Source organism: Rhinopithecus roxellana, chromosome 12 (genome assembly GCF_007565055.1).
Source record: "Rhinopithecus roxellana isolate Shanxi Qingling chromosome 12, ASM756505v1, whole genome shotgun sequence".
Taxonomy (NCBI): Eukaryota; Metazoa; Chordata; class Mammalia; order Primates; family Cercopithecidae; genus Rhinopithecus; species Rhinopithecus roxellana.
Genome location: NC_044560.1, coordinates 114,990,615 through 115,014,231, shown reverse-complemented (window position 1 = coordinate 115,014,231; position 23,617 = coordinate 114,990,615). Strand labels below are relative to the sequence as shown.

The 23,617-nt window shown below is 49.0% G+C and overlaps 1 protein-coding gene across 1 annotated transcript; it reads left to right on the top strand.

Moving 5' to 3' along the window:
• Positions 1-1,492: 1,492 nt before the first annotated feature.
• GP6 (glycoprotein VI platelet) lies at positions 1,493-21,568 on the top strand. The gene is made up of 7 exons (XM_010379165.2): positions 1,493-1,556; positions 7,441-7,473; positions 7,586-7,843; positions 11,692-11,976; positions 16,528-16,587; positions 19,564-19,614; positions 20,129-21,568. The coding sequence occupies exons 1-7, from the start codon at positions 1,523-1,525 to the stop codon at positions 20,362-20,364; spliced, it is 957 nt and encodes a 318-aa protein (XP_010377467.1). The 5' UTR covers positions 1,493-1,522; the 3' UTR covers positions 20,365-21,568.
• The last annotated feature ends 2,049 nt before the right edge of the window (positions 21,569-23,617 follow it).

The following is a 23,617-nucleotide window of genomic DNA, read 5'->3' as shown; positions in this document are numbered from 1 at the left end:
CCATCCTAACGTGGTGAAACCCTGTCTCTACTAAAAGTACAAAAAATTAGCCAGGCATGGTGGCCGGAGCCTGTAGTCCCAGCTACTCAGGGACTTGTGCCTCCATCTCCCAAGTAGCTGGGATTACAGGCATGTGCCACCATGCCCGGCTAATTTAACGCCCAGCTAATTTTTGTATTTTTAGTAGAGATGGGGTTTCACCATGTTAACCAGGCTGGTCTTGAACTCCTGACCTCAAGTGATCCACCCGCCTCAGCCTCCCAAAGTGCTGAGATTACAGGCGTGAGCCACTGCGCCCGGCTGATTTTTATTCTTTTTTTTTTTTTTTTTTTTTGAGACGGAGTCTGGCTCTGTCACCCAGGCTGGAGTGCAGTGGCGCCATCTCGGCTCACTGCAAGCTCCGCCTCCCAGGTTCATGCCATTCTCCTGCCTCCGCCTCCCAAGTAGCTGGGACTACAGGCGCCCGCCTTGTCGCCCGGCTAGTTTTTTGTATTCTTTAGTAGAGACGGGGTTTCACCATGTTAGCCAGGATGGTCTCGATCTCCTCACCTTGTGATCCGCATGTTGTTTACCCATTGTTGATGATGGGCATTTGGTTGGTTTCACCTCTTGGCTATTGTGAATAAAGCTGCTATGAACACTGGTGTACAAATATGTTAGAGATCCTGTTTTCAATTCTTTTAGGTGTATACCCAGAAGTGAAATTGCTGGATTTTATGACAATCTCACATTTAACTTTTGGAGGAGCTGCTAAAATTGTTTTCCACAGCAGTGGCACCATGTTATGTCCCCGCCAGCAATGCACGCGTGGTCCAATTTTTCCGCATACTCACCAACGTTTGCTATTTTCCATTAAAAAAAAAAATTATAGCTGGTCGGGCGCAGTGGCTCATGCCTGTAATCCCAGCCCTTTGGGAGGCCGATGTGGGCAGATCACCTGAAGTTTGGAGTTCAAGACCAGCCTGGCCAATGTGATGAAACCCCATCTCTACTAAAAATACAAAAATTAGCCCGGCGTGGTGGTGCATACCTATAACCCCAGCCACTTGGGAGGCTGAGGCTGGAGAATCACTTGAACCCAGGAGGTGGAGGTTGTAGTGGGCCAAGATGGCGCCACTGCACTCCAGCCTGGGCAAAAAGAGTGAGATTCTGTCTCAAAAAAAAAAAAAAATAGCCATCCTAAAAGGTGTGAAGGCATATCTCACTGTGGTTTTGATGAGTATTTTCCTAGCGACATCAGGGAGTTTATGGGAGCACGAGAACACAGACTAGACCCCAGCAGGCGGACGAACGGGGCAACGCCAGGCTGGCCAGAGGAGATAAGCGTGGCTCCTTGGAGCTTGTGTGCAAGTCACTGTCCTGGGGAGCCCGCTACGGCTCGATGAGTCTCAATTAGGAAAGGCCGGGGCTGGCGGAGGAAGGGAGGAGAGCATTCTTCATCCTCATCACATCCTGAGCCCGTGCCCCAGGCTCCCACCACTTCCCTCCCTAGCCACAGAGCTCAGGACAGGGCTGAGGAACCATGTCTCCATCCCCGACCGCCCTCTTCTGTCTTGGTGAGTCCTGAAGGTCGATCTGGGGAGTGCTGAAAGACAGGCATGGAGTGCCAGACAAAGGATTTTTAAGAAATTTGCATCGGTGATGAATTTCAGGACAAAAAGGGACCTATGAGAGCCCCTTCACTGGTTGGGTGGGGAAGCGGAGGGTCAGCAAGGTGGTGTGTTTTGCCTGAGTTATTCCAGTGTATTCGTGGCTGGGTCAGGAAATGAACAGAGGTATCCTAGCATTGGTCACAACTTCGTTCTACTACACTGCAGATGCCCCTTTTTAAAAAACTGTGGGCCGGGCGCGGTGGCTCAAGCCTGTAATCCCAGAACTTTGGGAGGCCGAGGCGGGCCGGATCACAAGGTCAGGAGATCGAGACCATCCTGGCTAACCCGGTGAAACCCCGTCTCTACTAAAAAATACGAAAAACTAGCCGGGCGAGGTGGCGGGTGCCTGTAGTCCTAGCTACTCGGGAGGCTGAGGCAGGAGAATGGCGTAAACCCGGGAGGCGGAGCTTGCAGTGAGCTGAGATCGTGCCACTGCACTCCAGCCTGGGCGACAGAGCGAGACTCTGTCTCAAAAAAAATAAATAAATAAATAAAATAAAATAAAAATAAAAAAACCCAAAAACTGTGGGCCAGGCACGGTGGCTCATGCCTGTAATCTCAACTTTGGGAGGCCAAGGTGGGTGGATCACCTGAGGTCAGGAGTTCAAGACCAGCCTGGCCAACATGGTGAAACCCCATCTCTACAACAACTAGCCAGACATGATGGTGGGTGCCTGTAATCCCAGCTACTCGGGAGGCTGAGGTGGGAGAATTGCTTGAAACTGGGAGGCAGAAGTTGCAGTGAGCTGAGGTCAGACATTGCACTCCATCCTGGGCAATAGAGAGAGACTCCGTCTCAAAAAAACGCTGACTGCCGTGGCTCATGCACTTTGGGAGACCGAGGCGGATGGATCACCTGAGGTTGGGAGTTGGAGACCAGCCTGACCAACATGGAGAAACACCATCTCTACTAAAAATACAAAATTAGCTGGGCGTGGTGGCGCATGCCTGTAATCCCAGCTACTCTGGAGGCTGAAGCAGGAGAATCGCTTGAACCCGGGAGGCGGAGGTTGCGGTGAGCCGAGATCACGCCATTGCACTCCGGCCTGGGCAACAAGAGCAAAACTCGGTCTCAAAAAAAAAAACATTGTGGACTTGATGATATCTGGACTAGGTTATGGATTTAATTTGTCAGTATCCCCTACAGCAGTGGAGTAAATAAGAGTCTCCTGACAGATGGGTGGCAGGTCGAATGCATTTCCGCTGCCTGCTCTTCACTTGTGCTGGGCATGTCGAATGCATTATTTCCTGATTTCTTCAGGAGAATTTGACCACTAAAGGGACAGCACCTCCAAAAGACTAAGCAGGAAGGAGATGGTTGTGTTACTGGAGATGAGAGGGTTAACTGCGAATACAACCTCTCATTCATTATCCATCCATGGGTGTATTCTTTGTTTAAAATTTTTTTTTTTTTGAGACGGAGTCTTGCTCTGTCGGTCGCTCAGGCTGGAGTGCAGTGGCATGATCTCGGCTCACTGCAAACTCCGCCTCCCAGGTCCAAGTGATTCTCCTGCTTCAGCCTCCGAAGTAGCTGGGATTACAGGCATCCACCGCCAGGTCCGGCTAATTTTTATATTTTTAGTAGCAACGTGGTTTCACCATGTTGGCCAGGCTGGACTTGAACTCCTGACTTCCGGTGATCCACCCGCCTTGGCCTCCCAAAGTACTGGGGTTACAGGCGTGAGCCACTGCGTCCAGCCTGTTTTAACTTTTATTTATTTAATTTTACTTGAGACAGGGCCTCACTTCTGTCACCCAGGCTGGAGTGCAGTGGCATGATCATGGCTCACTGCAGTCTCAACCTCCCAGGCTCAACCAGTCCTTCCCCATCAGCCTCCTGAGTAGCTAGAACTACAGTTGCACACCATCATGCCTGGCTCATTTTTGTAATTTTTGTAGTTATGGGGTCTCGCTATGCTGCCCAGGCTGGTCTCAAACTCTTGGGTTCAAGCGATCCACCCACCTCAGCCTCCCAAAGAGTTGGGGTTACAGGTGTGACCTGTACAGGTTACTGCATCTGGCTTAATTTTTGCTTCAATTGCTTTTGGGATACAAGTGGTTGTTGGTTACATGGATGAACTATATAGTAGTGAATTCTGAGATTTTAGTGCACCTGTCACCTGAGTAGTATACCTTGTACCTAATGTGTAGTTTTTCATCCCTACCCCCCTTCTGCCCTTCCCCTCTGAGTCTCTGAAGTCCATTACATCACCCTGTATGCCTTTGCATACCCACAGCTTAGCTCTCACTTGTGAGAACATACAGATTTTTGTTTTCCACTCCTGTGTTACTTTACTTAGAATAATGCCTTCCAGCTACATCCAAGTTGCTGCAAAAGACTTTTTTTTTTTTTTTTTTTTTTTTTTTTTTTTTGTGAGATGGAATCTCGCTGTTGCTGAGGCTGGAGTACATCAGCATGATCTTGGCTCACTGCAACCTCCTCCTCCCGGGTTCAAGCAATTCTCCTGCCTCAGCCTCCCGAGTAGCTGGGACTACAGGCACCTGCCACCATGCCAATTTTTGTATTTTTAGTAGAGACGGGGTTTCACCATGTTGAGGAGGAAGGATGGTCTTGATCTCTTGACCTCATGATCCACCCGCCTCAGCCTCCCAGAGTGCTGGCATTACAGGTGTGAGCCACTGTGCCTGGCCAAAGGACATTATTTTGTTCATTTTAATGGCTGAGTAGTATTCCACACTCATTTATTTTTACTTATTTTTTGACATGGAGTCTCACTCTGTCGCCCAGGCTGGAGTGCAGTGGCATGGTGTCAGCTCACTGCAACCTCCATCTCCCAGGTTCAAAGTGATTCTCCTGCCTCAGCCTCCTGAGTAACTGGGATTACAGGCTCCTGCCACTACGCCCAGCTTATGTTTGTACTTTTAGTAGAGACAGGGTTTCACCATGTTGGTCAGGCTGGTCTTGAACTCCTGACTTCAGGTGATCCACCTGCCTTGGCTTCCCAAAATGCTGGGATTACAGGCGTGAGCCACCGCGCCCGGCCAGTGAGAACTTTAAAATCTACTCTCAGTGATATGCGAGTGTGCAATATGTTGTTATTAACTACAGTCACCACGATGTGCAATAGATCTCCAAGATACACTCCTCCTGTCCAACTGAAACTGTGTCTCCTCTGACCAACATCTCCCCAAACCTTACCCCACCATCCCAGTAACCACCTCTGCTCCTGTAAGTTCCCAAGTCCACACTCTTTACCACTAAACGGTGCTGCTAGGGTTTGAACCCACCTCCTGCCAGTTGTAGGACTGTGGATAAGATACTGTCTCACTAGTCTGATGTATAAGAGGGGACTGATAATGGTAGCTAACCCGTACTATTACGGCGACTTGGAGTCCATGCACAGGAGGCGCTCAGCACGGCACCTGGAAGGTTCCCAGCCATGGTACAGGGTCGCATGGAAACCTACCAAGAGGCTAAGGTGGGCTGTGATGGGGCAGGCGGAGGGGGACAGAGAAGCAGCCGGAGCTTGGGTTGGGGTGCAGAGGGAGCCTGTGGTTGACAAAGGGTGGTGGGCAATGGGGAGAGCTGGTGACCAGTTGTCACTCTCTGAACTCAGAATCAAGAGATGATCTGGGTTCACCCACTTCTTGCTATATGAGCTACAGAAGGTTGCTCAGCCTCTGCGCCCAGTGTCCTTGTTTGCCGTGGGAATGACAACTATCCCGCGTGTGTGTGTGTGTGTGTGTGTGTGTGTGTGTGTGCGTGCACGCGTAAGAAGGAGAGTTACCAGATAAAACACTGGATGCCTGGTTAAATTTGAATTTCAGATAATTAGTACTTTTTTTTTTCCTCTTCTTCTTATTTTACTGAGACAGGGTCTTGCTGTGTTGCCCAGTCCGGAGTGCATTGGTGCAATCTCATTTTTTTTTTTTTTTTTGAGATGGAATCTTGTTGTGTCGCCCAGGCTGGAGTGCAGTGGCGCGATCTCAGCTCACTGCAACCTCCACCTCCCGGGTTCAAGCAATTCTCCTGACTCAGCCTCCCAAGTAGCTGGGATTACAGGCACATGCCACCATGCCCAGCTAATTTTTTATATTTTTAGTAGAGATGATGTTTCACCATGTTGACCAGGCTGGTCTCGAACTCCTCACCTTGTAATCTGCTCACCTTGGCCTCCCAAAGCACTGGGATTATAGGCGTGAGCCACTGCGCCCGGCCAGTGGTGCAATCTTACCTCATGGTACCCTTGACCTCCTGGGCTCAAGCAATCCCAGGAGGGGATCGCTTATAGACATGTAGTTGTATACATATATACACGTATATACACATATGTATACATACATATACATACATGTGTGCGTATACATATGCGTGCACATATGTACACATGTATACGCACATATACATGTATGCACAGATGTCTGTTTATATATATGCACTATATGTGTATATACATACAGTGATCAGGTCAGGGTAAGCAGCACACCCATGTTCTCAAACATGCATCCTTTCTCTGTGTTGGGAACCTTCACCACCCTCCTTCAGGCTATTTGAAACGATATATTATCATATATATTACATCCTACCATGTAATCACGGAATATTGATTCAACCAAACGTTGTAAATACTGCGAAACCCATGGCCAGTACACGCTGAGATGACCTGACTTACACACTGGGGCTCCATCCTGCTCCATCCCTGGAGCCCAACACATCCCATTAGTGTGGGGTTTTACTGCATATATTACATATACAATAAAATCCAACAATATACAATATGCAATAGTATTTACAATACTTGTCTATACAATTGCATACTATTGGAATGCACTTGGATATTATTTCATATTGGAGACCAAAGGGACAGCAGTATCTGAGGTCCCACTCCTCACATCCACTGAGGAAGTCAATGGACAATGTCTAACACGAAGGAATCCGCAGAGAGCAGTATGCGTGCTCTTTCCTAGAATGATGAAGATATAAAAATGCCAGAAGGAACAACCGAAATAGTAAAAAATGTATGCGGGGCAGGGACAGTGACGGGAGCTGGACAGGGTGGGTCAAGGAATCTCTGCTTGACTTTCAAAAGATCTATTTTTTTGAGATGGGGGTCTCACAATGCTGTCCAGGCTGGAGCGCAGTGGGCACCATCTTGGCTCACTGCAGGCTCGACCAGGAATCCTGGGCTCAAGGAATCCTCCCAACCTTAGCCCCCAAGTAGCTTGGACCACAGGCGCATACCACCATGCCTGGCTAATGTTTTTTTTTTTTTTGGTAGAAATGAGGTCTCACTATGTTGGCCAGGCTGGTCTCCAACTCCTGACCTTAGATAATCTGCCCTCCTTGGTCTCCCAAAATGCTGGGATTACAGGTGTGAGCCACCATGCCTGGCCTTAAAAGAGTTGTCATTGTGGTAAAATACATAGAAAAGTCTGCTATAGCTGGCATTTGGTACATTCAGTGTTGTGCAGTCATCACCTCTATCTAACTCCAAGACATTTCGGCACCCTCCGAGGGAACCCCACGCCCGTTATGCCGCCACGTCTCGCCCTCCTCTCCCACCACCCCCAGCCATGGATCTGTTTTCTTCTCCGTCTCCTATAGATTTACCTATTCTGGATATTTCATGTAAATGACCTCATAGACTATGCGGCTTTTTCTGACTGGCCTCTCTCACTTAAATTATATGCACATGTATCTTTTGAAGAAATAAATAATTAGGACAGAATAAAGCATATGCGTGCAAATGTCTTATCACCGCGCCCAGCAGGCGGGAATGTCCATAAAAGCGAGTCCTGGCATCTGGTCCCTTTCTTCTTTCCTCAGGGCTGTGTCTGGGGCATGTGCCAGCGCAGACAGGTGAGTCCTTTCCCCAGACACCTTCCCTCCTGCGGGATCCGCCAGCGTGCGAGGGCAGCGGGGCCCAGGCGGGGTCTGCGGGGAGGCTGACCCAGCCCTGCTCCTCTTCCAGAACTGCTGCCCAAGCCCTCCCTCCAGGCTCTGCCCAGCTCCCTGGTGCCCCTGGAGAAGCCAGTGACCCTCCGGTGCCAGGGACCCCCGGGCGTGGACCTGTACCGCCTGGAGAAGCTGAGTTCCAGCAGGTACCAGGATCAGGCGGTCCTCTTCATCCCGGCCATGAAGAGAAGTCTGGCTGGACGCTACCGCTGCTCCTACCAGAACGGAAGCCTCTGGTCCCTGCCCAGCGACCAGCTGGAGCTCGTCGCCACCGGTAAAGGAAGGGGGATCGGAGCCTGGGACTGCCTTGTCCTCCGTTCAGGACACAGATATGGGGGACATTGAGAGCAGGGATTAGGGCCGGAATTAGGGCGAGGCAAACCAGGCACTGGCCTAGCAGGTGGTGGTGCCACAACATTTATGGATCAATGTGAATAATATTTTATTTGTTTTATTTTTTGGACACAGGGCCTTGCTGCGTCACCCAGGCTGGAGTGCAGTGGTGCGATCTTGGCTCACTGCAGTCTCCACCTCGTAAGTTCAAGTGATTCTCCTGCCTCAGCCCTCCAAGTACCTGGGACTACAGGTGTGCACCACCATGCCCAGCTCGTTTTTAATTTTTTTGTGGAGATGGGGTCTCTTGACAGTTTTCACAAAAGGCATTAAAATAAAAGAGAGAGAGAGGGTCTCACTATGTTGCTTAGGCTCTCAAACTCCTGGGCTCAAGCGATCCTTCCACTTTGGCCTCCCAAAGTGTTGGGATTACAGGCCTGAGCCACTGCATCTGGGTGTGAATAATATTTTAATGCAATTTTTAAAAAAATCAAAATAAATCGCAAACCATCCACAATGAAAAAAAAAATCAGAATTTCAAATAAAGGCAGAATCAGGCAGTGCCTGTGCCAAGTCATACCAGAGCCTGTGCCAAAACGAAAAACAGGCACTCTTTCATCTGTGTTTTAATGCACTTAAAAAAATTAGAGAGGGGGTCTTGCTATGTGGCCCAGGCTGGAGTGCAGTGGCTGTTCACAGGAGCAATCATAGCTCACGGCAGCCTGGAACTCCTTGCCTTAAGCAATCCTCCTGCCTCAGCCTCATGAGTAGCAGGGACTACAGTCACAGGCCACCATGCTTGGCTCAGGATTCTTTTTAAAACTTGGTTTTGGAATCATTTTTAGACTGACAGAAAAGTTGCAAAGATAATATTAATGAAAATATTTCACCCAGGATCCCCTCATGTTAACATCTTACATTTGTTACAACTAAAAAATAAACGTAGCACTGGTCCCAGTGGCTCACACCTGTAATCCCAGCACTTTGGGAGGCTGAGGCAGGAGGACCACTTGAGCCAGGGAGGCTGAGGCTGCAGGGAGCTGTGATCATGCCTCTGCACTCCAGCTTGGGTGACAGAGTGAGGCCCTGTATCAACAAACGAACAAACAAACAAACAACTACCCATAGGCCAGACGCGGTGGCTCACGCCTGTAATCCCAGCATTTTGGGAGGCCGAGGCGGGTGGATCACAAGGTCAAGAGATAGAGACCATCCTGGCTAACACAATGAAATCCCGTCTCTACTAAAAATACAAAAAAATTAGCCAGGTGTGGTGGTGGCGCCTGTAGACCCAGCTACTCAGGAGGCTGAGGCAGGAGAATGGCGTGAACCCGGGAGGCGGAGCTTGCAGTGAGCCAAGATCGTGCCACTGCGCTGCAGCCGGAGTGACAGAGCGAGACTTCGTCTCAAAAAAAAAAAAAAATCATAATAAATCTTTCTTTCAGGGGAATAAAGTATTCAAATAGAATAATGTGAGTTTTAATGACCTACTCTTCAAATTTTCAGACATTTTTTCAAATATGTTAATTGTTTGGGAATAATTAAATTTTACATCCCAGGAGAGTGCCTCACTCATGCCACCCTAATTCCTGGCCCGCTACACTGTGGTCTATTCCGCGTTGTAAATTCTGCCTACCTCCCCTCTTTCCTCCCTCACTCCTCTCTGCTACTAGGATGGACCAGCCTGGCCCCTCATTACTTCTTTTGGGGTCAGACTCAAATGGTGTCTTCTTATTAAGTATTTACCCCACCACCCTAGTCAAAACGGCCCTCCTCACTATCTGGTATGTCAAGTATACCTTTATTTACCTTGGTGATGGCTATTTTTAATTTCTGATGGGATTTTTTTGTTGTTGTTGTGAGAATACAGAGCTGGGAGCGGGCGGCTCATGCCTGTAATCCCAGCACTTTGGGAGGCCAAGGCGGGTGGATCACCCGAGGTCAGAGGTTCAAGACCAGACTGGCCAACATGGTGAAACTCTACAAAATACAAAAATTAGCCGGGCATGATGGCGAGTGTCTGTAATCCCAGCTACTCGCGAGGCTGAGGCAGAAGAATTGCTTCAACCTGGGAGGTGGAGATTGCAGTGAGCCGAGATCATGCCATTGTGCTCCAGCCTGGGCGACAGAGCGAAACAAAACACAACAACAACAAAAGAATACGGACAGACACATAATAGCTGCTTAAGAGAAAATTAAGAGACAATTTGCTGAGTGAATGTTACAATTATCAGGCAGCTTATATCCTTCCTTCCTTCCACCCTCTCTTCCTCCCTCTCTTTTTTCTTCTCCTTGAATGAATGCCATAATTACCAGGCAGCTTATATTTTTCTCTTCCTTACTTCTTTTCTTTTGTTTTCTCTTTGTCTTTTTTTGAGACAAGGTCTCACTCTGTCACCCAGGCTGGAGTACAGTGATCACGGCTCACTGCAGCCTCGACTTCCTAGGCTCAAGCAATCCTCCCACATTGGCCTCCCAAAGTGCTGGGATGAGCGGTGTGAGCCGCCACACCCGGCCTCAACCTTTGTTTTACTGCCTCCCATGTGCAGGCATGCATCACCACACCGGACTACCACAATACCCTCACGTCAGAGTAGTGTAGGTTCGTGTTGAGGAGTGCAGACCCTAGAATCAAACTCCGTGAGTGCAAATTTCAGCTCTGCCCCTTATGATCTTGGACAAGTTTTTATTTATTTTTAAATTAAAAATTTCCCAGGTTTGTTGAGTTATAATTGAAAACCAAAAATGGAACATATCCAAGGCGAACAAGTTCATGTTTTGATGTACGTATCCACTGTGAGATAGTTACCACGAGCAAGCTAATTAACACACATCACCTCGCACGGTTAACTTTTTTTTTTTTTTGAGACGGAGTCTGGCTCTGTCGCCCAGGCTGGAGTGCAGTGGCCGGATCTCAGCTCACTGCAAGCTCCGCCTCCTGGGTTTACGCCATTCTCCTGCCTCAGCCACCCGAGTAGCTGGGACTACAGGCGCCCGCCACCTCGCCCAGCTAGTTTTTTTTTTTTGTATTTTTTTAGTAGAGATGGGGTTTCACCGTGTTAGCCAGGATGGTCTCGATCTCCTGACCTAGTGATCCACCCGTCTCGGCCTCCCAAAGTGCTGGGATTACAGGCTTGAGCCACCGCGCCCGGCTCAGTTAACTTTTCTTTTGCACTGCCGTATTATTACCCAGGGTTGGACAAATTATTTAACGCCATGTGCCTTAGTTTCATTTATAAAATAGGGACGTTAAGAGTGAGGACTCCACAGGTCTCTGAAGATTCACTGAACTGATGTACGTCATGAGTTCAGTTTGGAAGGCACCTGGAGCTGGCACTGTCAGCCACATTTACAATGTAACGATTGTATGTGGCAATGCCAGCTTACAGCATGGTAGAAGCTTAAGCTGTTTACTTATTCCCATCTCATTTCAAGCGCTTGCCAGGCAACAGGCACTCTGCTAAATGCTTACTGTGTACTGTCTCGTTCGATCATCCCCATTTTAGCAGAACAAGGCAATGAGGCTCAGATACAGAGGGAGATTTGTCTCCAGGGCCACTTAAAGGCAGAACCAGGATTTGCACCCAGGCACTAGGATGTGAGCACACAGCCTCGCTTCCTCAACCACTCGGTGACTTGACCTCTCTGGGAGCTTGGCTGGGGGAGTGTGCTGTCTGGGAGGGATACAGCCAGAAAGCTCCCCAGCTCTCAGGCAGGTGTGGGCACCTCCCCAGTCTCAGCTGAGATGCTGGCTGCTGCCTTTAACATCAGACTTTCCTTTTCTCCCAGGAGTTTTTGCCAAGCCCTCGCTCTCAGCCCAGCCCGGCCCGGCGGTGTCCTCAGGAGGGGACGTGACCCTACAGTGTCAGACCCGGTATGGCTTTGACCAATTTGCTCTGTACAAGGAAGGGGACCCTGCGCCCTACAAGAATCCTGAGAGATGGTACCGGGCTAGTTTCCCCATCATCACGGTGACCGCTGCCCACAGCGGAACCTACCGGTGCTACAGCTTCTCCAGCAGGGACCCATACCTGTGGTCGGCTCCCAGCGACCCCCTGGAGCTCATGGTCACAGGTAGGGGTGGTGCAGACCAAACCTTTCTTCCTCAGCCTTTGTAGGTCCTGAGGGCCATTCCGAGAGGAGGGGCCATAGGTGGGAAGGAAGTGGGAGGGCAGGAAGTCCTGGGCTGCAGGCAGCTGGGAGGATGGAGGTTTCTTTTTTTCTTTTTTTTTTTTTTTTTTTTGATGAAGTCTCACTCTGTCACCCAGGCTGGAGTGCACTGGGGCGATCTCAGCTCACTGCAACCTCCGCCTCCTGGGTTCAAGCGATTCTCCTGCCTCAGCCTCCCGAGTAGCTGGGATTACAGGCACGCACCACCACGCCCAGCTAATTTTTGTATTTTTAGTAGAGACGGGGTTTCACTCTGTGGGTCAGGCTGGTCTCGAACTCCTGACCTCATGATCTGCCTGCCTCAGCCTCCCAAAGTGCTGGGATTACAGGCGTGAACCACCGTGCCAGCCTTGGCTACCATTCTTTTTTTTTGAGACAGAGCAAGACTCCGTCTCAAAAAAAAAACAGGTGATAGAGTTGGGGTTCAAATCTGGAGGACAGCCTGACTCTATCGTTCATGCTATTTTTTTTATTATTCTTATTCTTATTATTTTTTTTTAAACGGAGTCTCGCTCTGTCGCCCAGGCTGGAGTGCAGTGGCCGGATCTCAGCTCACTGAAAGCTCCGCCTCCCGGGTTTACGCCATTCTCCTGCCTCAGCCTCCCGAGTAGCTGGGACTACAGGCGCCCGCCACCTCGCCCGGCTAGTTTTTTGTATTTTTAGTAGAGACGGGGTTTCACTGTGTTCGCCAGGATGGTCTCGATCTCCTGACCTCGTGATCCGCCCGTCTCGGCCTCCCAAAGTGCTGGGATTACAGGCTTGAGCCACCGCGCCCGGCATGGCTACCATTCTTAAAGGGGGTTTCTTTCAAAAGAGAGCAGCATGCCTCATAATGTGGTTATATACATGCAATGGAATATTACGCAGCCTTGAAAAAGAAGGAAATTCTGACACATACTACAACATGGATATACCTTGAGAACATTATGCTAAGTCAGTCAGTCACAAAAGGACAACTACTGTATGATTCCACTCAAAGGAGGTATCTAATGTCAAAACTGTAGAGACACAAAGTATAATGGCGGTTGTTAAGGGCCAGAAAGAGGGGAGAGCAGGAATTAGTGTTTAATGGGCATAGAGTTTCAGTTTTGCAAGAAAAATAACTTCTAGAGGTCAACATACCACAATATCGTACCACAATGTGAACATACCCGATGCCACTGGTCAGTACACTTAACAACGTCATATTAAATCAAACAAAATACATCATTTAGTTTTTTGGTAGAAAAAGTCTGTTTTGCCCCCAGGGTCACAGTGAGGGGTAGGACACAGGAATCCAGAAGAAGAAATAGAACTGAGGTTCTGAAAGGTCGGACAGGAGTTGCATGCATTTCCTTGTTAAGTATCCCAGAATGTGCCAGGTGTGCTTTACAAATGCTGCCTTTTTTTTTTTTTGGAGAGCCTCGCTCTGTCACCCAGACTGGAGTACAGTGGTGTGATCTCAGCTCACTGCAACCTTCATCTCCCAGGTTTAAGTGATTCTGCTGCCTCAGCCTCCACCTCCCGGGTTTAAGCGATTCTCCTGCCTCAACCTCCCGAGTAGCTGGGATTACAGGCACCTGCCATCACGCCCAGCTAATTTTTGTATTTTTGTAGATATGGGGTTTCACCATGTTCGCCAGGCTGGTCTTGAACTCTTGGCCTCAGGTGATCTGCCCACCTCAGCAAAGTGCTGGGATTACAGGTGTGAGTCACCACGCCTGGCTAAACCTTTTTTTTTTTTTTTGAGATGGAGTCTTACTGCATCGCCCAGGCTGGAGTGCAGTGGTGCAATCTTGGCTCACTGCAACCTCTGCCTCCCAGGTTCAAGCGATTCTCCTGCCTCAGCCTCCCAAGTAGCTGGGACTACAGGTGCCTGCCACAATGCCTGGCTAATTTTTATATTTTTGATAGAGACGGGTTTCACCATCTTGGCCAGGCTGGTCTTGAACTCCTGACCTCAGGCGATCTGCCCACCTCGGCCTCCCAGAGTGCTGGGATTACAGGTGTGAGCCACTGCACCCGGTCAGAAATACCATTTGACCCAGCAATCGCATTACTGGTTATATATCCAAAGGCATATAAATCATTGTATTATAAAGATAACATGCACACATATGTTCATTGCAGCACTATTCACAATAGCAAAGATATGGAATCAACCCAAATGCCCATCATTGACAGATGGCATAAAGAAAATACGGTACATACACAGCATGGAATACTATGCAGCCATAAAAAGGAATGAGGTCATATCCTTTGCAGGGACATGGATGGAGCTGGAAGCCATTATCCTCAGCAAACTAACGCAAGAACAGAAAACCAAACACCACATGTTCTCACTTGTAAGTGGGAGGCGAACAATGAGAACACATGGACACAGGGAGGGGAACATCACACACTGGGGCCTGTAGGGGGGAGTCGGGGGAGGGAGAGGATCCGGAAAAGTAGCTAATGCGTGTGGGGTTTAATACCTAGGTGATGGTTGATGGGTGCAGCAAACCACCAAGGCACACGTTTACCTGCGTAACAAACCTGTACCTCCTGCACACGGATCCTGGAACTTAAAATAAATTTTAATTAAAAAAAAAAGAAACAAGGCTTATTAATGCATCTCACAGGAAGAGAAGTAACAAAGGCCAAATAACACCCACACTCTCATACCACAGAGAGCTGAGCATAAACTAGGTTTTGTCGAGCTAGTTCCACCATAAAAAGACTCCCAGGATGGTACCCACCACCACAAGAGCTTCATATTTATCAGCTGAGGCAGTTCAGGAAACAGTTTGATGGCCACGGGAGGTCCTTGGTTAAGAAAATGGCTTGGCCGGGCGCAGTGGCTCAAGCCTGTAATCCCAGCACTTTGGGAGACCGAGGCGGGCGGATCACGAGGTCAGGAGATCGAGACCATCCTGGCTAACACGGTGAAACCCCGTCTCGACTAAAAAAATACAAAAAACTAGCCGGGCGAGGTGGCGGGCGCCTGTAGTCCCAGCTACTCGGGAGGCTGAGGCAGGAGAATGGCATAAACCCGGGAGGCGGAGTTTGCAGTGAGCTGAGATCTGGCCACTGCACTCCAGCCTGGGTGACAGAGCAAGACTCCTTCTCAAAAAAAAAAAAAAAAAAAAAAAAAGAAAATGGCTTAAGTAGGAAGGTGGAGATCCCATGTTCTGAGGCTAACACAAGCTCATTCTTTTTTTTTTTTTTTTCTTTTTGAAACAAAGTCTCACTCTGTTGCCCAGGCTAAAGTGCAGTGGTGCGATCTTGGCTCACCACAACCTGCGCCTCTTGGGTTCACGCCATTCTCCTGCCTCAGCCTCCCAAGTAGCTGGGACTACAGGCACCCACCTGCCACCACGCCCGGCTAATTTTTTGTATTTTTAATAGAGACGGGGTTTCACCGTGTTTGCCAGGATGGTCTCGATCTCCTGACCTTGTGATCCGCCCGCCTCAGCCTCCCAAAGTGCTGGGATTATAGGCGTGAGCCACCGCGCCCGGCCAACACAAGCTCATTCTTCTTCTGAGGCTAACACGAGCTCATTCATCCTAACGTGAACTCATGAAGACGCGGATCCACTTATTCTTCTTCAAACTGAGATATAATCCACATACCATAAAATGTACCATGCCAACTAGGATGGCTATGATTATTAAAATGAAACAAACGGACAAGAAGTATTGGTGAGGATTTGGAAGAACCTTCCTGTATTGCTGGTGGGAATATAAAATGGTGCAGCTGCCTTGAGAAACAGTCTGTGGCCAGGCGCAGCCTGTAATCCCAGCACTCTGAGAGGCTGAGGAGGGTAGATCACAAGGTCAGGAGATCGAGACCATCCTGGCCGATATGGTGAAACCCAATCTCTGCTAAAGTACAAAAAAAAAGTTGGCCGGGCATGGTGGCAGGCACCTGTAATCCCAGCTACTCAGGAGGCTGAGGCAGGAGAATCGCTTGAACCCGGGAGGTGGAGGTTGCAGTGAGCTGAGATCGCGCCACTGCACTCCAGCCTGGGCAACAGAATGAGACTCCGTCTCAAAAAAAAAAAAAAAAAAAAAAAAAAGAAAAGAAAAGAAAGAAAAACAGTCTGGTAGTTTTTCAAAAAGTAAAAAGTAAAACACAGAGTTACTATATGACCCAGTGATTCCACCACCCCTGGGTGTATACCCAAGAGAACAGAAAACTTATGATCACACAAAAACTTGTATGTGAATGTTCACAGCAGCAATATTCACAATAGCAAAACGTGGAAAACACCCAAGTGCCCATCAGCTGATGAACGGATCTGCTTCTTACTAAGCCGGCGATGGAAGATAAGTCTAACATCTTTCAAACTGTCTGTATTCAGCGTCTGCGCTGTGTGTGTCAGAGAAAGGGGTTCCAGGGAGCCTAGACATCTCAGCAGAGGAATGGAGGTATCTAGAGGATATAGGGAACCACGGGGAAGACCTCACATTGTTTTGCTTTCTTATAATTCTTAGAATTCTCAGAAGCCACCACTGAACTGACCGTCTCATTCACAAACAAAGTCTTCACAACTGGTGAGTAACCAGGCATTTCATGCTCAGCAGAAAGGAGTGTGAGGATGGAACTCTCTCTTCCATTATCTAAGCCTATAGGCTTTTAATCACTTCACGGAACTCTCTGTCTCTTCCCAAGAAAGTCCTTGGTGTGAGGATAGAGCATGGCGCAGAGGGGAGCTCTGGGGTTCAGGAGGAGGAGCATTTTGGGTAATGGGGCCATTTCAAAGATGGCGGGGCAAGGCTGTGGCAGAAACACCGCCAGCTATCCCTGCGCACTGCTCCCAGGATAAAGTCCTAGGCCTCTGGACTTGGCTGTGATCCGAGTATTTAATCTTGCTCCCCACTGTGTCCGGTAGAACCTGTGCTCGGACGCACAGACTGTAGGCACCTGGACCTAGTACATCTTCTAACCACTCCAGGCCTCTGCAGATACGCTTTCCTCAGTCTCTTTCCCCTTGCCTTTCCTGGAAAATCTCCATTTCCTTCCAGACTAAACACCTTCACAGATTCCTGATAACAGGGTAGGTATCTCCAATGGGCCCACGGGACTCTTGCTTTCATGAGGCACCTGATCCCAGAGAGTTCTACTTTTATTTTTTATTTTTATTTTTTTGAGGTAGAGTCTTGCTCTGTCACCCAGGCTGTAGTGCAGTGGCGAGATCTTGGCTCACTGTAACCTCTGCTGCCCGGGTTCAAGCGACTCTCCTGCCTCAGACTCCAAGAAGCTGAGATTACAGGTGCGTGCCACCACACCTGGCTAATTTTTGTATTTTTAGTAGAGACAGGGTTTCAGCATCTTGGCCAGGCTGGTCTTGAACTCCTGACCTTGGGATCCACCCGTCTCGGCCTCCCAAAGTGCTGGGATTACAGGCGTGAGCCACCGTGCCTGGCATATCCCAGAGATTTCTAACCCTGCGATGGGGTCCTTCCCTATCTTCAGTTCAGAACCTCCCAGTCTCCCTCAGGATGCAGTTCCAATTCCTCAGCTTGCTATTCCATGAGCTTAGATATCCAGCCACTGTTGATCCCTCCAATCTTGTCTGCATACCTTCCATTCCTTCCCACGCTGTTCTCAGTCCCACACAGTCACTTGAATCTCTTCTGGAGGCTTCCTAACCTCTCCTGACTCTGCATCCAATCTACTTGCTCTGCCTTTTCTTCCATTTCCCCATGGCGTCAATTCCTCACGAAAGCCTTGGCCGTCCAGGCTGGATTGGTGGCTTCCTCTGCTCTCGCTCAGTGTCTTGTGGGCTGTCTATTACAGCAGTTTTCATAGTATATTAAAATTATCGCTTTGCTGTCATCCCCGCACTTTGGGAGGCCAAGGCGGGTGGATCACCTGAGGTCAGGAGACCAGTCTGGCCAACGTGGTGAAACCCTGTCTCTACTGAAAATACAAAAATTAGCCGGGTGTGGTGGTGGGCACCTGTAATTCCAGCTACTTGCAAGGCTGAGGCAAGAGAATCGCTTGAACCCAGCAGTTGGAGGTTGCAGTGAGCTGAGATCACTCCAGCCTGGACAACAGAGTGAGACTCCATATTAAAAACAACAACAACAACAACAAAACGCTTTACTTCTCTGTCTCCTCCAATGGTCTGGGAACCGCAGATGGACGATGTCTTATGTTTTTGTTGTTGTTGTTGTTTTGAGACGGAGTCTCACTCTGCTCACTCTGTGATCTGTGACTTCAGCTCACTCTGCGATCTTGGCTCACTGCAACCTCCGACTCCTGAGTAGCTGGGACTACAGGCGTGCACCACCACGCCCAGCTAATTTTCGTATTTTTAGTAGAGACGGGGTTTCACCTTGTTGGCCAGGATGGTCTCCATTTCTTGACCTCAGGTGATCCACCTGCCTCGGCCTCCCAAAGTGCTGGGATTACAGGCATTCAGCCAGTGCCATGCCTGGCCTGACAATGTCTTATTAATATGTGGGTTCCCAGCACATGGCTGAGTATCTGGCAAGTCTCAGGAGAAACTTGAGGAATAAGAGAGCTGGCACGTATGAGGTGCTCATAGGTCAAGCACCGTGCTTTATATTACTAACATTATTAGTATCTTGACTTTCACATCAACCTATAAGGGATCTCGTTAATTTTATTGGACACATGGGGAAACCGGCTTACAGATGCTGAGTCACTTGCCAGATAGCTCACATCTAACAGGTGATAGATGGCCGGGTGCAGTGGCTCAAGCCTGTAATCCCAGCACTTTGGGAGGCCGAGACGGGCGGATCATGAGATCAGGAGATCGAGACCATCCTGGCTAACACGGTGAAACCCCGTCTCTACCAAAAATACAAAAAAAAAAAAAAAACTAGCCGGGCGAGGTGGCGGGCGCCTGTAGTCCCAGCTACTCGGGAGGCTGAGGCAGGAGAATGGCGTAAACCCAGGAGGCGGAGCTTGCAGTGAGCTGAGATCCGGCCACTGCACTCCAGCCCAGGCGACAGAGCAAGACTCTGTCTCAAAAAAAAAAACAGGTGATAGAGTTGGGGTTCAAATCTGGAGGACAGCCTGACTCTATAGTTCATGCTATTTTTTTTTTTTTTTTTTTTTGGACAGTGTCTTGCTCTGTTTCCCAGGCTAGAGTGCAGTGGTACAATCCTGGCTCACTGCAGCCTCAGCCTCCCAGGGCTCAGGTGATCTTCCTGCCTCAGCCCCCACTGACTAGCTGGGATTACTGGCACGTGCCGCCACGCCTGGCTAATTTTTGTATTTTTTGTAGAGATAGGGTTTTTCCATGCTGCTCAGGTGGGTCTTCAACGCCTGGACTCAAGCCAGCCTCCCACCTCAGCCTCCCCTCCCACCTCAGCCTCCCCTCCCACCTCAGCCTCCTAAAGTGTTGGGATTACAGGCATGAGGCACCGTGCCCGGCCCATGATCTTCGTAAATGCTGTGGAATTCGACCTCCCCGTGTGTGTGTGCTCCGAGTAGGCACAGTGACAGGGGGAAGGAGTATAGTTTCATTTCACACTTAGCCTTTTTTTGGTTCCCAGAGACTTCTAGGAGTATCACCGCCAGTCCAAAGGAGTCAGGCTCTCCAGCTGGTGAGTAAGTTGTCCTCTCCAGACCCCTTTCCTTCTCACCTATCTCTTCGCCCAAAGCCAAGTCCTTTGTCTACACAGGGGCTGCAGCTCTCAGCTCTTGGGTTCCAGTGTGTAGAGTGAAGGCAGAATATCAGCGTATGGGGTTCAGAATTGCGCATTAAGATCAGGTGGGAAGGTTGAGATTTTAAAAAGGGTCAGAGAAAGAGAGATTCCATCTCTTCCCCACCCTTTATAACTGTCTTCGCTTTTGCAATACATCGGATAACGAGGCAGCATCTGTGTCTGGAGAGTTGTCTCAGAGCCCTGTGGGAGCACACGAGGGAGAGATGCTACTTAGAGAACTGGGGTCATCTGGCCCTGACACCTGCTCGGGAGGGGAGGAACCCTCCAGGAAAGAGAATGGTATCCCAGCTAGTAGAGAATAACAGGCTCTCTGAGAAGCCCAGGATGTGGCTTGGAGACGGTCCTGGAGCTGGGCTTTTTCACCGGCTCCTGCCTGTCCTCATTCCTCCAGGTCCCGCCCGCCAGTACTACACCAAGGGCAACCTGGTCCGGATATGCCTCGGGGCTGTGATCCTAATACTCCTGGCAGGGTTTCTGGCAGAGGACTGGCACAGCCGGAGGAAGCGCTTGCGGCACAGGCTCAGGGCTGTGCAGAGGCCGCTGCCGCCCCTCCCGCAGACCCGGAAATCACACGGGGATCAGGATGGAGGCCGACCGGATGTTCACAGGCGCGGGTTATGTTCCTGACCACTGAACCCCAGGCATGGTCGTATCCAAGGGACGAATCATGGCATGGGAGGCGGCTCAAAGACTGTGGCGTGTGCGGAGCATGGGAGCAGGAGGGCAGAGGCTACAGCTGTGGAAAGGAGGCCATGCTGCCTCCTCCTGGTGTTCCATCAAGGAGCCGTTCAGCCAGTGTCTGTCTGTCTGGCTCTCTGTCTGAGGGCACCCTCCATTTCGGATGGAAGGAATCTGTGGAGACCCCATCCTCCTCCCTGCACACTGTGGATGACACGGGACCCTGGCTGGACCACAGACTGGCCTCTTTCTTCAACCTTCTCTAATACGGGCTCCAGACGGACCTCAAACGTTCCCAGCTCTCAGGGCTGACTCTGTTCCATCCTCTGTGCAGAACCCTCCCGTGCTTCCCCTTGGCCCTCTGTGCTCTTGTCTGGTTTTCCCCCAGAAACTCTCACCCTCACTCCATCTTCCACTGCAGTCTAACAAATCTCCTTTTGTCTCTCAGAATGGGCCGTGCAGGCAGTTTGGGTATGTCATTCATTTTCGTTAGTATAAAACTAGCATGTTGCCCTCTTCCCTTCACATCAGAAAACAACATCAGCCTGCGCAACATGGTGAAACCCCATCTCTACCAAAAAAAACAAACATTAGCCAGGTGTGGTGGTGCATCCCTATTCTCCCAGCACCTCAGGGGGCAGAGGTGGGAGAACGGCTTGAGCCTGGGAGGCAGAGGTTGCAGTGAGCTGAGATCACACCACTGCACTCCAGCCCGGGTGACAAAGCCCGACCATGTGTCAAAAAACCAGTGATGAATATGCTAATTACTCTGATTTGATCAAAACACATTGTATACATGTATTGAAATATTGCTGTCTACCCCATAAATATGTACAATTATGTATACATTTTTAAAATAATAAAAATAAAATAAGATAATGCACCATCTCCACCCCTCTCATATTTACTTTCTGAAGGAAATGTTAGGTCTTCTCAAAGTAAAGTTCTATACTTACTATAGCTTTAGGTATTTCTTGACCATCTAATGCGTGTAAAACTGTACCACTGGGTCGGGTGCAGTGGATCATGTCTGTAATCCTAGCACTTTGGGAGGCAGGAGGATCACTTGAGCCCAGGAGTTCAAGACCAGCCTGGGCAACATAGTGAGATCCCATCTCTACTTAAAATAAAGAAGATAAAAATTTTTTTTAAAAAGAAAAAGAATGGGCCGGGCGCGGTGGCTCAAGCCTGTAATCCCAGCACTTTGGGAGGCCAAGATGGGCGGATCACGAGGTCAGGAGATGGAGACCATCCTGGCTAACACGGTGAAACCCCGTCTCTACTAAAAAATACAAAAAACTAGCTGGGCGAGGTGGCGGGCGCCTGTAGTCCCAGCTACTTGGGAGGCTGAGGCAGGAGAATGGCGTAAACCCGGAAGGCGGAGCTTGCAGTGAGCTGAGATCCGGCCACTGCACTCCAGCCTGGGCGACAGAGCGAGACTCTGTCTCAAAAAAAAAAAAAAAAGGAAAAGAATGACTGACCATGATGGCTCATGCCTGTAATCCCAGCACTTTGGGAGGTTGAGGGGGGTGGGTCACTTGGGAAAAGACAGAAGGATGGCAGAAAGAAGCTCCAGGACGACCGCTGTGAAGCAGGGCTAGTGAGCACACAGCTTGGGTGAAGGAAGGTTGCTTAGAGAAACCTCCAAATGTAAGAATGGGTCAATTATTTGTCTTAACATAGTGGAAAATCATACTGAGATGCTATCAGAAGACAGATGAAAAATAATTATAGAGGCCAAGTAGACTAAGTAGATTTTAAAAAGACAAGTATAGCCTAGGCAGAGTGGCTCACACCTGTAATCCCAGCACTTTGGGAGATTGAGGCAGGATCGCTTGAGCCTAAGAATTTGAGACCAGCCTGGGCAAGATGGTGAAACCTCGTCTCATATACAAAAAATACAAAAAATTAGCTGGGTGTGGTACCACATGCCTACTCTCAGGTACTCGGGAGGCTGAGGTTGGGGATCACCTGAGCCCGCAGAGGTTGAGGCTGCAGTGAGCCATGATTGCACCACTGCTCTCAAGCCTGAGACCCTGCCTCAAAAGAAAACAAAAAATAAAAAGCAAATATAAACGTTAGGGGAACAACAACAACAAAAATAAAAGAAGCAAGTTATATTACCTGAAAATTCTCAGCCGTGAATATCTGTGGGTATAAAAATGTGATACTGGCCAGGCATGGTGGCTCATGCCTGTAATCCCAGCGCTTTGGGAAGTTGAGGCGGGCGGATCGCCAGGTCAGAAGATCGAGATCAGCCTGGCCAACATGGTGAAACCCCGTCTCTACTAAAAATACAAAAATTAGCCAGTTGTGGTGGCACATGCCTGTAGTCCCAGCTACTCAGGAGGCTGAGGCAGGAGAATCACTTGAACCCAGGAGGTGGAGGCTGCAGTGAGCCGAGATTGTGCCGCTGCACTCCAGTCTGGGTGACAGAGTAAGACTCTGTCTCCAAAAAAAAAAAAAAAGTGATACTGAATATTGATGTGCAGACGTAGACATAAACATTGGAAAAGAAAAAACAGTAAGAACAACACTGTAGAAGAACGAAGTCCCTGCCTGTTATGATAGGAATCCAGTAAGCGTAAGCTCATTCACATGGTTACACATTTTTAGAAATCTAGTATTAACAAGTTCCTAAAGAAAACAGCTAAAAGTGGGTGTCTCTTAGGCGGAGCAATGGAAGAGACGGTTGGTGAGCCATTCCATTTTGTACACACCCTTTTATTGCTATTGGAATTTTTTAAGCAGGTGCGTGTATATTTTTGTAACACAATAAATAATAACAGTATACATCTTTTCTTTTAGAAGTATGCTGTTAAACAGAATTAAGAACAGGAAGTTTCAAAATTGTTTCCTGCAGGAGAGAAGACTTACTGATGGGAGAGAGTTCTGAAACACCTGCTTTGCATACTGCTGCTTGAAGGGGTGGCCTACCCCTCCATACCTGTGGGCGTTTCTCATTAGGTGGAACTAGAGACTTGAGAAAAGAAATGAGACACAGAGACAAAGTATTAAGAAAAAGTGGGCCCAGGGGACCGGCGCTCAGCATACAGAGGACCCACGCCAGCACCTGTCTCTGAGTTCCCTTAGTATTTATTGATAATTATCTTTACCATCTTAAAGAAAAGGAAGTGGCAGGATAATAGGATCATTGTAAGGAGAAAGTCAGCAGTAAGACATATGAATAAAGTTCTCTGTG

Bases quoted from the DNA above. Each gene is read 5' to 3' on its own strand.
- GP6 (XM_010379165.2), top strand. From the start codon at position 1,523: ATGTCTCCATCCCCGACCGCCCTCTTCTGTCTTG. The intron at 11,977-16,527 runs GTAGGGGTGGTG...TATAATTCTTAG, and splicing joins CCTGGAGCTCATGGTCACAG to AATTCTCAGAAGCCACCACT. The intron at 19,615-20,128 runs GTGAGTAAGTTG...TCATTCCTCCAG, and splicing joins GGAGTCAGGCTCTCCAGCTG to GTCCCGCCCGCCAGTACTAC.